Below are 13,785 nucleotides of genomic sequence, written 5' to 3'. Positions count from 1 at the left end.
GCCTTCCGGCTTCCCCCCAAGCCCGGGGTGCCTCATTTTCGGCTGGGGATCCTGGAGACGGATCGGGGTCCTGCGAGCAGCCGCGATTGTTTAGCAAAAGGGAGCGCTCTTAGAACAAAAGCCACGCGGAGCCGCGAGCGCGGGTCCAGCCCATCCCGCAATCCCGGGCAACCTCTCGGTGGCAGGCAAAGGTGTCCGCGTAGGCGCGCACGCAGCTAACGCCCCGGGGCCGTACGCTGCAGCTTGGGCTGTGTCCCTCGCAGCGGCTCCTCCTCCAGCCCGGCCACCCGGCCCGCCACCTCCCCAACCCTCCTTCAGTCCACCCATTCCCGGGCCAGGGGACGCTACTGCGCGCCAGGCTCTGGTCTGGGCACCCAGCCCAACCCACAGGGCGCAGGGTTCCAAGGCGCCTCGCTACCTCCCCCAGCCCCAAGTGGGTGCGGCTGGTGGGGGGGATCACAGCACCGAAAGGTCCAGAAAGCCCCAGCCCGGAATCCGGAGGAGAGGCTAAGCCGGTCCGGGAGCGCGCGTGTGCGCGGCCCCGCAGGGTCCCCCGCGTCTGGCGCTCAGGTGGCGCCGCCGCTCGCTCGCTGCCCCCTCCCCTCCCGAGCGAGGGTCGAGCGTGGCTGTTGCGCGCGGCGAAGGAGGGGCTACGAGGATTTGAAAGTGCACAGGCTGCGGAGTGGAGCTCGCGGCTGTTCCCGCCGTCCGCGACCGGATTGAATTTCTGCGAATTCAAACTGAATGGGGCTTTCTTCCGCTGCCTCCCAGAGGCCGCCTGCAGCCCGCCCGGCGCACGGCTAGCAGCGAGCGAGCCGGACCGCGGAGCCCGTGCCTGCCGGACAGCGGCGGCGAGGGCGGAGGCTGCCGAGGCGCCGGGACCCAGGCGCCCGGCCGCGCCCCTCCCGGGCCAGCCCCTGTCATCAGCCCGCTGGACCGGACCCGGGGCGATCTTCCCAGGAAGAACTTCTTGGGGGCGGATCCCCAGCCCCCGGCCCCCTGGGCGCCTGCTATTGTCTGCGCGCCGCGCTCGGCCGCGCGGGGGGCGTGAGCGCGGCGGCTCCGGGCGCGGGGCGCGGGGCGCGGAGACCGGGGCCGGGAGGGGCCGGGCCCGCGGCGGCGGCGGCGGCGGCGGCGGGAGGAGCCGGAGGAAGAAGGAGGAGCGGCGAGCGCGGCTGGCGAGCCGGAGCCGCGCGATGCCGGCGGCGGCGGGGGACGGGCTCCTGGGAGAGCCGGCGGCGCCCGGGGGCGGCGGCGGCGGCGGCGCGGAGGACGCGGCCCGGCCGGCGGCGGCCTGCGAGGGAAGTTTCCTGCCGGCCTGGGTGAGCGGTGTGCCCCGCGAGCGGCTCCGCGACTTCCAGCACCACAAGCGCGTGGGCAACTACCTCATTGGCAGCAGGAAGCTGGGCGAGGGCTCCTTCGCCAAGGTGCGCGAGGGGCTGCACGTGCTGACCGGAGAGAAGGTGAGCAGCTGCGCGGCCCGGCTGCGGGCGCGGCCCGGGGGTCCCGGCGTGAGCCCCGGGCCGGTGCCTGTGCCTGAGCCCGCGCTCCTCTCGGGCTGGAAGGGGTGGGTGTGCGCCTCCCGCGCGCCGGGGGGCCTCGCCGCGGGGCCGTCTGGGCTCCGGGCTCCCCGGGTGGGGGTGGGGGCGGGGGCGGGGGTGGGGGGCGGCAGGGTTGCCCTCGAAGCCGGCCCACTTCGCTTTTTCTGCTCCGGGAAGGGCGCCGCCTGGCGGGCCGCGGCGCGGGGGCCGGGGACTCGGCTCTCCTGGCCGGTAGGGGCGGCAGATCCGCGGCGAGGCAGGAAGCCGCGCTCCTTAGATCGGGATTGGGTGTTGGGGTGGGGGGGTGGCATTAGCGGATCAGCCAGCCTTTAGGGGAGCTTGGATCTGAATTCTAGAGGGAGGGGAGGCGAGGAAAGGCCGAGACCCTGCAGACCCTCCCCCATGCCCCCACCTGTGGGCTGGGACAGCCAGGGAATTTCTCAGAAGGGTTTTCACCCCTGCCCCTCTCAGCACCTGTCCTGCAACTTGTCTTTCTCTCCACAGCCCCCTCCCCGGGCAACTCTGTGTCCTGCTGTCACCCACCACTCTCACTCTTGCCCCTCCCCCATTCCCTCCAGCCCGTCTGTGTGTGGGAGGGCGGAGAGGACCCTGCTTTGGCAGGTACAAAACCGGGCAAATACCTCCCAGGTTTTGGAGGTTGGGATGTGCCCCCTACCTCTTCTCAAAGAGGAGAAGGCAAAGGGTTCTTTCCCGAGGACCTGGAGGGACCCCCCATGCAGCCTGTGGCCGTGACTGCTTGCGTGCTGAGGCCCACGCCGGTGGCCTAAGGGCTCACTCAGACCTGCGAGAAGAAGCCCAAGGGATGGTGACTTTCTTCGAAGGCTGGGTCACCCCAGGCCGCGTGGCTGCCCCAGACAGAGAGTTGCCTCCCCTCTGGGGCTCAGGACTGCGGGCTGTGGCTGGCCGAGCTACCGCTCACCCTCAAGGCCATACCTAGGCTGCAGTAGCCCCTGTGTGGGGCCCATTGATGAGGGGGTGTCTGCAGGGAGGGGAGAGGAGGGAAGCAGGGGCTTCCTCCCTCTGCCCACTGGCCTGGGGGACCTGGGGCCCTCTGGCCACTGGAGAAGGGTCCCTGGCCGTGCTATTCTGTGAGGTCTCTGGTGACAAGACCAAAGTGTCCCCAGACTCATCATCACTTTAGTTTCCCATTCTCTGTGTCCCCACGTTGTCCCCAAGCCCTTTGCATTTGAGTGCAAGTTTTTGTCACTCTAGTAACTGGCGCTCTCTCCTACAGCTGTTCCAGGTGGGGTATGCCTTTCTTTTGGGGTTATGGTGAATGGTTGCAGAAGTGTGTCGGGCCTGAATTTCTGGGTTGAGGAACTAACTCATCAGGGAAGAAGAAAAATAGCAGAGCGTCTTGGTAGTGCAGAGGGGGCCGAGGACGGGAGCGAGCGGATCACACATCGCCACTCCATCCAGGGTGCGCGGACGCTGTGTTAGTTACTCTTCTGTCCCTGGGCAAACTGCTCCTGGCGCGGCTGCTGGGGGTTTATTTTCATTTGGAACATACAGGATTCTGCCTGGTCGTGCATATTTCCCCTCTAAACGTGGCAAAAAGAGGCGAGTCAGTCTGCTGACAACTCGGGCAGACATCGCCAAGTCCGTTCCTCCTCCCCTGGCTTCCCTCCCCGCTCTCTTGCTGCACTGTGGCCCTGGCTTCTCACTGATGCATTTTTCCTCCATAGCATAAAGCTCTTGGCCTTCACTGAGCTGTCTGGGGACGCATCCAGAGCTCAGCCCCTGCCCCCAGTACTTGGGTTCTGGAGCTCCATGCTGGGCCCCTTGCATACGCTGGAATGCAGGCAGTTGCTGTCCAAATGGGGTCCAGAGGAGGAGTCTGGCTGCACCCCAGCTACTTCTGTTTCTTAAGGGCTGAATCTCACTTTGTCTACCTCACCCTTATCATTTGCATTCATTGGATTTTTGGATTTCTCTGGATTAACTGGTTTGATCTAATTAATCAGCACAGTGGTTCTTTTTTTTTTTTTTTTCCTCTAAAGATTTATTTACTTATTTGAAAGGCAGAGAGAGAGAAAGAGAGAGAGAATTTTCCATTTGCTGGTTCACTCCCCAGATGGCCATAAGAGCTGGCCAGGGCTGGGCCAGGCTGAAGCCAGGAGCCAGGAGCTTCTTCTGGGTCTCCTATGTGGGTGGCAGGGGCCCGAGGATTTGGGCCTTCTTCTGCTGCTTTCCCAGGCCATTAGTAGGGAGCTGGATTGGTAGTGGAACAGCCAGGACTTGAACCTGTGTCCGTATGGGTTGCTGGTGTCGCAGGCAGCAACTTTACAACGTCGGCCCCAGCACCAGCGAAGGGAATGGGGAGGGCTGTGCATGATGATAAACTTGGTTTTCCAAGTCCGTCTCCTGGGACTACAAGCCTCAGGAGAAATCTGGATTTTAGTTCACTTAGTTTCTGGCTCTAGAGAAACCGTGGTGTCATTCACAGCATTTATCTCCCAACTCCAGCAGCTTCAATGCTTAACTAATAGGTTTGAGTTGTAGCAGATTGTACAGATTATTTACAGTTACCCCCGCACTCTGTTTTTTTTGTGCATGACTCAGCATGGGAAGGGTTGAGAGTTAGGATTCCCCATCTCCACTCTTGCTTTTCAGAGTTGCCTTCTAAGGCCAAAGCAAAGGGGACGGCAACCCCAGGCAATTCGCAGCAACCTTCAGTTGTTTTTACAAGGTGAGCTGTTGAGAGTTTTGGCCTGGGGAATGGTTTGCTCAGGTGAGCGGAACTGGCAGAGACCTTGGTGAGAAAGAGCTCGGAGGAAGGTAGCTGCAGACCAGGGAAGGCCCCTCCCCCTTGCACGGTCTCCTATCTTGGGTGAAAGTATTTCACTGTTCTCATTTCCTGTCTTTTTAAAGCACTCAGATGAGGTCCAGGGTTGGAGGGGGAAGGAAGTCATGCTCACTTTAGTGAGAATCAGCTGCAGCAGCCCACCTGAATGCAAGGGTTCCCTGTTGTTTCTCTTGGGGAATCATTCTTGAAGAAGCAGAAAGAAGGGGTGATGAGGAGCTGCCCCCGCTTTGGCCTGTTTCAGAGCTGTATTCTCGAACTGCGCATTTTGTTTTGGGTGCTGGAGACCAAAATCCAGAGTTTGGCTGGCTGAAGGTATTTAGCATGGGGGGTTATGTGCGTGTTGTGTTTCCACCTGGGGCCCATTCGCAGGAAGCTCTGGGTGCGTGGTGCATGGTTTACTGGGAATTACCGTGGGCCCTGAGACGGGATCCTGAATCATGGAGGCGCAGGCAGTGTTTGGACTGCTTTTCCTGGGAAACTGTTAGTTTGGAAGTCATTGAATCTGGATGGCCCTTTTAGGGCTTGCAAAGAGAGGAGGACTTTGGGCTGAGACCTAATTTTGTCTCTCTCTAGCTTTGAGCTCCTACAGTCTCTTGTTAATCTGGATTTAAAAATAAGTGGTTCACCCGATCATGTGAAACTCGAAATTGGCACATTCTCAGGCCGGGCCCTGTGTCTTTGACTAAACGTACGTTGATGACTGGAGCAGGGAAAATGATCCCAAACTCAGATTCTGAGAAGTATCCTTCTCTGTGGCCTTGACACAGCGCACAGTCGTTGAGCGAAAATGTCGAGTGATGACTTTGAAAGACTCAGAGGGATTATGCTTGCTGCCCTGATGCCAGGAAATGCATCGTGCCTGGTGCATGGCAAGTCAGTTTTACATGAAAAAAAATAAATAAATGGATACAAGACAGCTGGCAAAGCTTGATTGAGAAAAGTATAGGTGTGACTCGGGTCTAGAGCTGGTTTGGTTGGCAGGCAAAACTGGCAGCCAGGAGCCTCCTCCGGTGAGTAAGAGACAAATTTGGGCACATGAAATGATTGGCTAAGGTATTTAAATATCTTGTTCTCGCATTTGGGTAAGCAGGAAAAAGAAAAGCCTGTTTATCATTTTCATTGGAGCTATTTTGGGGCTAAAAAATAAGGGTTGCCTGCGTCGTAAGTTGTCAGTAATCACGCCCAGAGTATGACAGTGCTAGATACCTGGAGTGAAAGAGTTACTAAAAATACAATTTACTATGTTCTACAGGGCAGGAAATATGACTAATTTTAGAGGTGGCCTTTTTTGGCAGATCTGTTTTTAGCAAGGATTTCTAGAACAAACAGGTGCAGAACCCTGCGTTTCTTTTTAAGTGCTAGAAATTTAAGGGGCAATAGCTCCGAGGCAGAAGGAATGCTTAGAGAACTGGAAGCTCCTATTAATCCGCCGCGGGGACTTGTTGTGGCAAGGAGGAGGCGTTCGCAGAAGCACCTGCTCAGCGTGTCCCGGGTGACAAGGCCGTGCCTGTAATTTCGGAGATTGCAGGCTGCAGTGGCGGGCTCATTCTTTTGAACTTCCTGCCTGCCTCATCTTTTTGAAGTACTCTGGAATGATGGAAATTGGCACGTAGGGCTGGGCTCCTGGTGTTCATTGATACAGGTCTCGTGGACTTCAAAGGGCGCTCTGAGTCAACGCAGCAGTGCCCACGGAAGAGGGGTATAGCCCCTCATTTTCTCTGCAGGTGTTGTCACAGCGACAGGTCTGTTTCCTGGCGGCCGTGCCAATCCCACTCATTCTGCCGAGACTGTTGGGTCTCTCTGCCACTGTTCTGGGACAGTCTGGCCACTGGCCGCCCCAGGGGATGTCTTCCAAGAGGAAAAGGGAGCAGCAGCTGTGATCACTCAGAGAGCTGGGCAGGCTGGGTGCTCTCTTGGGCATCAAGTGATTTGCCTTGGGTTCTGCACCTCCTTTTGATTATGCGTGGTCGCTAGAGACCTGCTCTCTTGGGTGAAACCTGTGGGTAACCCCCAAGCCCTATTTTAGTTAACTGGTGAAGCCTCTCCTCCACTCAGCTACTTGGAGGTGCTGACTTGGACTGAAACTTACGTGGGACAGGATGCTCCTGGCTGAGAAGATGGCCGGGAAAGAGGAGGTAGAAGCAGAGAGTCTGAACAGTACCGGGAAGGTTGTTGCTACCCCTATGAACTTGGGAGAGCCGTGGCCATGCCCTTATCGAAAAGACCAGCCCTGGGGCCCGATTGCGGCATACTTGGTTAAGCCACTGCTTATGATACCAGCATCCCACATGGGCACTGGTTCGAGTCCAGCTGATCTACTTCCGATCCAGTTCCCTGCTAATGTTGCCGGGAAAGCAGTGGTAGATGGCCCATGTCCTTGGGCCCCTGCTACCCACATGGGAGACCCGGAGGAAGCTCCTGGCTTTGGCCCTGGCCCCGTTCTGGCCATTGTGGCCATTTGGGGAGTGAACCAGCAAATGAAGATCTCTCGCTCGCTCTCTCCCCCCTCTCTCTGTGGCTCTGCCTTTCAAAGCAATAGATAAATTAAAAAAAAAAAAAAAAAGACCAGCCCAAGATTCTGCATCTTAAGGTCTCTCTGAGGTCTTCCCAGCTTGTGGCAACCCCAGGCAGGCGAGTACCAGGTTGGTCTGTTATGTGGAAGGAGCCCTGAGCAGATTTTCCCTCTGGCCCTGTTTATTTGCTGTGGCAGCTCAGGAACACATTGCCACAAGCCGGGTGGCTTGGACAACAGAGGTGCATCCCCTCCCAGTTTTGGAAGCTGGAAGTTCAACGTCAGCGGGCCCATGCTCCTTCTGCAGGTTCCAGGGGGATGGTCCTTCCTTGTCCCATCCAGTCTCTGGTGGTTGCCAGCAACCCTTGCTGTTTTCGGGCTTGTGGCCGCAGCACCGCAGTCTCTGCCTCTGTGTGCATAGCCTTGCCCTTGTCCTGGAGTCTCCTCGTGGGTCTCCTTACGGGAGCATCCAGCGTTGGGTTTAGCGCCCATCCGAATACAGTACTGCCGCATCTTAACGTGGCTGCATCTATAAGACCCTGTTTGCAAATAAGATCACAGTCACAGGTACCAGGGGCTAGGACTTGACGATGTTTTTTGGGGCCACAGTTGAATGACCAGCGCCTTCTCAGGCTGTTGGTACCAGGAGGGGTGGGCTAGGTGTTTGGTACAGGGGTTAAGGTGCTGCTTGGGACACATCCCATATTGGGGTGCCTGGTTTAAGACCCAGCTCTGCTTCTGATCCAGCTTCCTGCTAGTGTGCACCCTGGGAGGCAGCAGATGATGGCTCAAGTGTTTGGGTCCCTGGCACCCATGTGGGAGACCCAGAAGGATTTCCTGGCTCCTGGCTTCAACTTGGTTCAGCCCTGATTATTGTGGGTGTTTGGGAAGTAAATTCACAAATGGGAGATCTTTTTCTCTCTCCTCTCTCTGCTTTTTTTTTTTTTTTTCTTGGACAGGCAGAGTGGACAGTGAGAGAGAGAGACAGAGAGAAAGGTCTTCCGTTGCTGTTAGTTCACCCCCCAATGGCTGCTGCAGCCGGCGCATCGCACTGATCTGAAGCCAGGAGCCAGGTGCTTCCTCCTGGTCTCCCACGTGGGTGCAGGGCCCAAGTACTTGGGCCATCCTCCACTGCACTCCCGGGCCACAGCAGAGAGCTAGCCTGGAAGAGGGGCAACCGGGACAGAATCCGGCGCCCCAACCGGAACTAGAACCTGGTGTGCCGGAGCCGCAGGCGGAGGATTAGCCTCCGCGGCGCTGGCCTCTCTGCCTTTCAACTAAATAAAAATAGCAAAGCCCTTGCCCATGCCATGGTGAGCCCCAGAGCTCAGCTGGTCTTTCAGAGTTGCCCAGGCCGGGCTGAGAGGACTGGCCTAGTAGACCTCTGCATGGACCACTCCCTGGATGGGTGCTGCTCTGGGAAGGGACCATGGCCTTGGACAGAACAGTGGCTCAGGGCAGTTTCTGGGGTGAGCGCGTAGCTGAGAGCCAGCAGCCCCGGGAGTCTGTTCTCAGCACTGAAGGTGGGGTCCTGCATCCCAGTGTCCACTGCTCATTGAGACAGGCCCAGGCTTGGGTCTTCACCTGACTCCAGGTGGGTTCCTTAAACAAAGTGGGTGGCCTCCCCATCCTGCCTTGCTAACCCCTCTGTGGTTGCTGGAGCAGGAGCGAGGGAGCAGCCCTGGCCTTCAGCGAGCGGGGGAGTGTTCTGGCCTCCCACCCTGGCTGCAGGCCCCGGAGCTCCGTTGTGTGTTTGACTCAGTACTTGTGGGGTGGCATGCTCATGTCACGTCCTCTGTGCTGTTTCTCTTGACAAATCTTTGGCAACAGAGAGCCTGGCTAATGTGTTGAGCAGCGGACCTAATTCAGACGCAGGCTGCTGTCCTGGGAAGGCACCCTGCCACCTCCTCATTGCTGAGCCATGGGGCAAGTTGTTGCAGGAGGTATGGGAACTTGGGCTTTTGACAACTAGAGCAGTGATTCCAGAATATTCTAAAGGGTGAAAAGACGACTCAGGGTGGAGCCATCTTCCTAACATCTTGTCACATCCACTGAGTGGGCTCCATCCTAGCTATGAAATTCCTACTTACTTTTTTTGGGGGGGCATTTTAAGATGCATTTGGTGAAGTTGTAGCACAGCTGACCAGTCACATGGTCTGAAATTCAAAGGTTTTGTTGTCCATCTCTCATCTGTGCTCCTCAGCTCCTGCGTCCCATCCCTAAGGGTACCCCTGCTTCTAGCTTCTTGTGGGTCCTTCCAGATAACCATGTATGCACACAAGCACACATACATGTTTGCCGAGGTGTAGGCATGGGCGGATGGGTTTTTACACTGTACATGCTGTTTGGTATCTTGCTTTTCTCAATCAGCAATGTGGCTTAAACTTCCTTCCCCATAACTACTCTAGAGAGATGGGCATTGCGGCTCAGCGGGGTAAGCTGCTGCTTGGGAGGCCTGTGTCCTGACCTGGAGAGCCAGTCTGAGTCCCAGCCACTCTGCTTCCAGGTCAACTTCTTGCCAGTGCATCCTGGGAGACTGCAGATGATGGCTTAAGTGCTTGGGCCCCTGCCACCGATGTGGTAGACCCAGATGGAGGTCTGGGCTCCTGGCTCTGACCTGGCCAAGCTCCTGCTTTTGTGAGAATTTGGGGAGTGAACTAGCAGATGGAAGATCTCTCTCTCTCTCTCGCTATGCCTTTCAAATAAATAAAAATTAAAACTAAAAAAGAAAACCTTACAGAATTATTTCAGTGCATATGAAAATGCTTTTGAAATTAATTTATTTGAGCGGGTAGGGAGAGGGAGACATGCCTGTGACAGCTGGGGCTGAGCCAGGGCTCGAGTCAGGTCTTCCACGTAGGTGGCAGGAATTCAGTCACTTGAGCCCTCGTCACCTCCTCCCAGCGTCTATGTTAGTGGGAAGCCTGGGTCAGGAGCAGGGGAGGGTAGGCAGCCAGGCCCTCTGATGTGGGATGTGGGCATCTTAACTGCTAGGCCAAACACCCGCCTCCCCTGTTCTTTTTAATTACTGCATACTGTTGCTATCAGGTTAACCTAGCCATTCCTAGCTGATGGGTATTTAGATGGTGCACGATTTTTTTTTTCCTATCCCCAAACCACAGATGCAATAAATACCCTGCCCATTCATCCTTTTGTAAGTCTTTCCAGTATCCCTGAGGGGTGAATTCCTAGTCCCAGGCCGAAAGGTGTGTCTATTGTTACTGTGGGTGTAGAATGCCTCATTGCTTTCCAGAGAGGTTTTCCCAGGTTATACTTTGTTATACTTTGTTTTGCCATGTCTTTGCCAGTACTCTCCCACTTTGATCTTTCACAGTCTGACAGGTTAAACATAGTGTCTTTATTTGTAGTTCTTTCTTCACAAGGGAGTTGAGTGTGTTTTGTACCTCTACAACCATTTATTTTTCATTGCTGTGAATTGTTCATGCCCATTCCCGTTTTTCTCTTGGGTTTCTGGGTCTTTTTCTTAGTGAGTTACGGGAGCGCTTTATATATGCAGGAAATCGGCTCTGTTTGCTATATGGTGCAGCTTCTTCTGTCTTCCCATCCATCCCCCTTCCCTGGTTGGTCTTTGCTTTAGTTTCTTGTTGTTTTCAGAGGTTGTTTCCTTGGGTTCTGCTCACTAGAGAGGGACCCTAGGTGAGTTTTGGGGGTCTCTGGACCCCTGTAAATTGCGTGTCTGTAGTCGTGTTTCTGGGCAGAGGATCCATGGGTTTCATCGGATTCCAAGTGGAGCATTGGCCTACACAGTGTTCAGAGTTGCTGTCTTGTTGCCCGTTCGGTCCGTGTGCTGCTGAGATGAGGGTCTGGGTCTCCCTTCTCGTCGGGCTGTGGCTGCAGATCATGCTCAGGTGAGACAGGCTCCTTCCAGTCATGGCCCTGCCCTGGGCCATGCTGTGTCCCGGTCACAGGGCGGGGGGAGGGTGTGGCAGGTGTAGACCTCTGCAAACCCCTGGCTCGTGCGGAATCCATGCCCCCTCATCTCTAAGTGGGAAAGGTGTAGAATGTATGGAGGCTGGTTGCTCGGGTCAGAGCACTCATGTCCTTCTCAGATTCAGAGGTTGCAACAGCCGTGTGTGATGGGATTTGGGAGGAATTTGAATGGGATGACTCTCCCGAGTAGGATTAATGCGGTTATCCACGAGGTCTGAGGCAGCTGCCTGGCCTGTCCACGTGAGGGCACGGGGTGGGGGAGAAGGCGCCACTTCCATGGAGCGGCCTTGATCTTGCCCTTCCTGGCCCCCAGGACTGTGAGAAAGGAAGTTCTTTTGATTGGTGGTGTTCTGTTGCCGCAGGCCGACAAGAAAGAGAAGGGAAGGTTGAGGGAAGCGGAAACCTCATAGGGAGCCGGAGCCACGGGGTCATTTGGTCGTCACATGCATGTGGCCAAGTGTCTGCATGGGTGTAAGACCAGGCCTAGGAACCCAGACCTCTGTCCACCTGAGAAACGCCCTGGAGAGCAGTGTTGCTGGACACGGGGCCTGGCCCTGCTGCCTGGGGACAGTGGCCATGCGGCCTTGCCGGGGACCATTCCTGAAATGGCCCCACCCCTGCCATTCTCCGCCCCATAGTGGTCCTCACTCCCCTTGTTTGCTCAGGTGACTGTCACAAAGGGCCTGGGACCAGGAGACTCATGGAGGCCAGAAGTCCAAGATCAGGGAGTCGGTGGGGTTAGTTCCTCCGCAGGCTTGGAGGGGATGGGGTAGGGTCTGTCCCAAACGTGGCTCCCTGGGGTATCGCTGGCCGCTGTCCTCTTCCTGTGTCCGTTCGCATCGTCTTCCCTCCGTGGGTGTCTTTTCCCCCCCGCTGTGTAAGGACAGCTGTCTTACGGATTGGGGCTCTCCCAGGTTAACATCATCTTCACTTAATCGTCTCCTTAAAGGCCCCCTGTCCAAATAAGCTTACCAGCTGAGTTACGGGGGGTTGTCACGAAATGAATTTTGGGGACATAACTGAACTCGCCCCACCACCTACCCCCGTGCCGCATGTTCACCTGCTGACGTCTCTGTTGAGAATTTTCCCGCCAGGCTGCCGGCCCCGGGAGGAAGGGGCCACTGCATTGTCCCCAGGGTCCAGAAAGGAGGCGGTGTCCCAGGTGGCAGGCTGTGGGTCCACACACTCCCTGTTTCTCTCTGCGTGCTGGGCGAGTGGAACGAGGTGTCTGCCTGGCCCTGGAGCAGCCGTGCCTTCGGAGGGATTTGCCAAGCCGGGCCCCTGGGTGCCGGAGTGACAGGTGAGCTGCCACGCGCACACGAATACTTTGCCATGCTGTGAGGCTGCGAATGGACCTCAGCTCTTCCCCGGAGAAAATGTGCCGACATTGCAGCAGATGGGAGAAGCAGCTATTTGCAAACATATATTTTTTTGGATGTTTCACATGGAGATATATGTAGGTTTGGAGTCTGTCTCTTTGCCTGTAATGTTTTTTATACGTTTATTAGTCTCCTAAGTCAAATTCCCACCAACACATTTTGTTACTCTGCTTTTTTTTTCATTTGTTTTGTTTTCTCTTGCCCATTTTCTGAGCTATTCGACTTATTTGCTTTCTCTCCCTGGGTTCCCTCTGCCATTTTAACCACCTGCTTGAGCCCTTGTCTTTTTTTTTCTAAGTATTTATTTATTTATTTGAAAATCAGAGTTAGAGAGAGAGAGAGAGAGAGAGCGAGATAGATTTTCTATCTGCTGGTTCACACCCCAGATAGCCACAATGGCCAGGACTGGGCCAGGCCAAAGCCAGGAGCCAGGAGCTTCTTCCAGGTCTCCCATGTGGGTGGTAAGGACCCAAACACTTGGGCTGTCTTCCCCTGCTTTCTGAGGCAATTAATTGGCAGGAGCCAGATCGGAAGCAAAGCAGCCAGGACACGAACCAGTTCCTACATGGCATGCTGGTATTGCAGGTGGTGGCTTTACCCCCTATGCCACAATGCTGGCCCCTGGAGTCCTTGTCTTATACCCTACCCCACAGCTCTTTGGTACATAGCTGGGCCATCTTTCTGTCTCTCTTCTTACTTTCTTGTCTGATGAGGCATGTTTCTTGGTGCCCACCTGCTCTTGCCAGGGCTGTGTGTACAGCACCTTGCACCTGGGCAGCAGTAAGGGGGTCCACCGAGCACAGAGCCTGGCGCTGGGAGACAGAGGAGGGGAACTTGTGGTCGCTGCCCTGCAGGAATCCTGCTGTCACTGGGATGAAGTCCAGATTCCCAGAGATTCCTGTGTCCACTGGGAGCAGAGCACGAGTCACCGGACACCCGTGGGAAAGAACTGAGTGCCTGCTGTTTGCTTCTACCCGGAGGCGGTCACCCTGATCCTGGATGATGATTAACATTTAGGGATCTCACCCCAGCTGCTTGGCAGGGGTCCTGGGTGCTTTGCTGTCTGACATTGTATTCCCCAGTGCACACTTTGTCAGAGGGGCTGTGGTCCCGGGGTGGCAGATGAGGGTGACCGGCAGCCCTGCATGCCCCGGGACTCTTTTGGAGCTGAACATGGGAAGTCTCAGGGTCTGCAAGCCACTCGCATCCCGGTGAAACCAGATTCACTCAAGACCGGGTGTCATCAGAGTAGTTGGAGTCCTCACTGAGGGTTTCCAAGTGGAAGTGTGAGTGAGCGGCTGAGCGGGCAGGGAGCTGGCGATGAGTCAGAGCCCAGAGCCCTGGCTGTGAAAACTGGGTGCTTGCTGGGGGCAGTAACCTGCACATAGGGTTCCTGGGGCTGAGGGCCCTCTTCCCACCTGTCTTCTGTGAGTTCACTATGAGAGGAAGGGCTTGTGTGCGTGCATATTCAAGCACAGATGTATAAACTCAATTGCATATGTGGTTGTGTGTCAATGGGAAAGATTTAAATTACATAGTACTACGCTAAGTGTAAACGCACATGTGACTTTGTGG

At 56.1% G+C, this 13,785-nt stretch overlaps 1 protein-coding gene across 2 annotated transcripts in view; it reads left to right on the top strand.

Moving 5' to 3' along the window:
- The first annotated feature begins 320 nt into the window (after positions 1 to 320).
- The window catches only part of HUNK (hormonally up-regulated Neu-associated kinase), a 108,321-nt gene continuing 94,856 nt past the window's right edge, over positions 321 to 13,785 (top strand). Inside the window, exon 1 of one of the 2 annotated variants that reach the window (XM_051859488.3) lies at positions 321 to 1,463. In XM_051859488.3, the coding sequence (XP_051715448.3) occupies positions 1,197 to 1,463 (267 nt within the window). In that variant the 5' untranslated portion in view covers positions 321 to 1,196. The remainder of the gene's footprint in view (positions 1,464 to 13,785) is intronic. The other variant, XM_051859489.3, reaches the window with a different exon arrangement.

The sequence above is a fragment of the Oryctolagus cuniculus genome, chromosome 4 (genome assembly GCF_051225735.1).
Source record: "Oryctolagus cuniculus isolate XC-2025 breed Fujian yellow rabbit chromosome 4, ASM5122573v1, whole genome shotgun sequence".
Classification (NCBI taxonomy): domain Eukaryota; kingdom Metazoa; phylum Chordata; class Mammalia; order Lagomorpha; family Leporidae; genus Oryctolagus; species Oryctolagus cuniculus.
The sequence above is the reverse complement of the archived record's forward strand: the minus strand, read 5'-3'. Positions and strand labels throughout refer to the sequence as shown.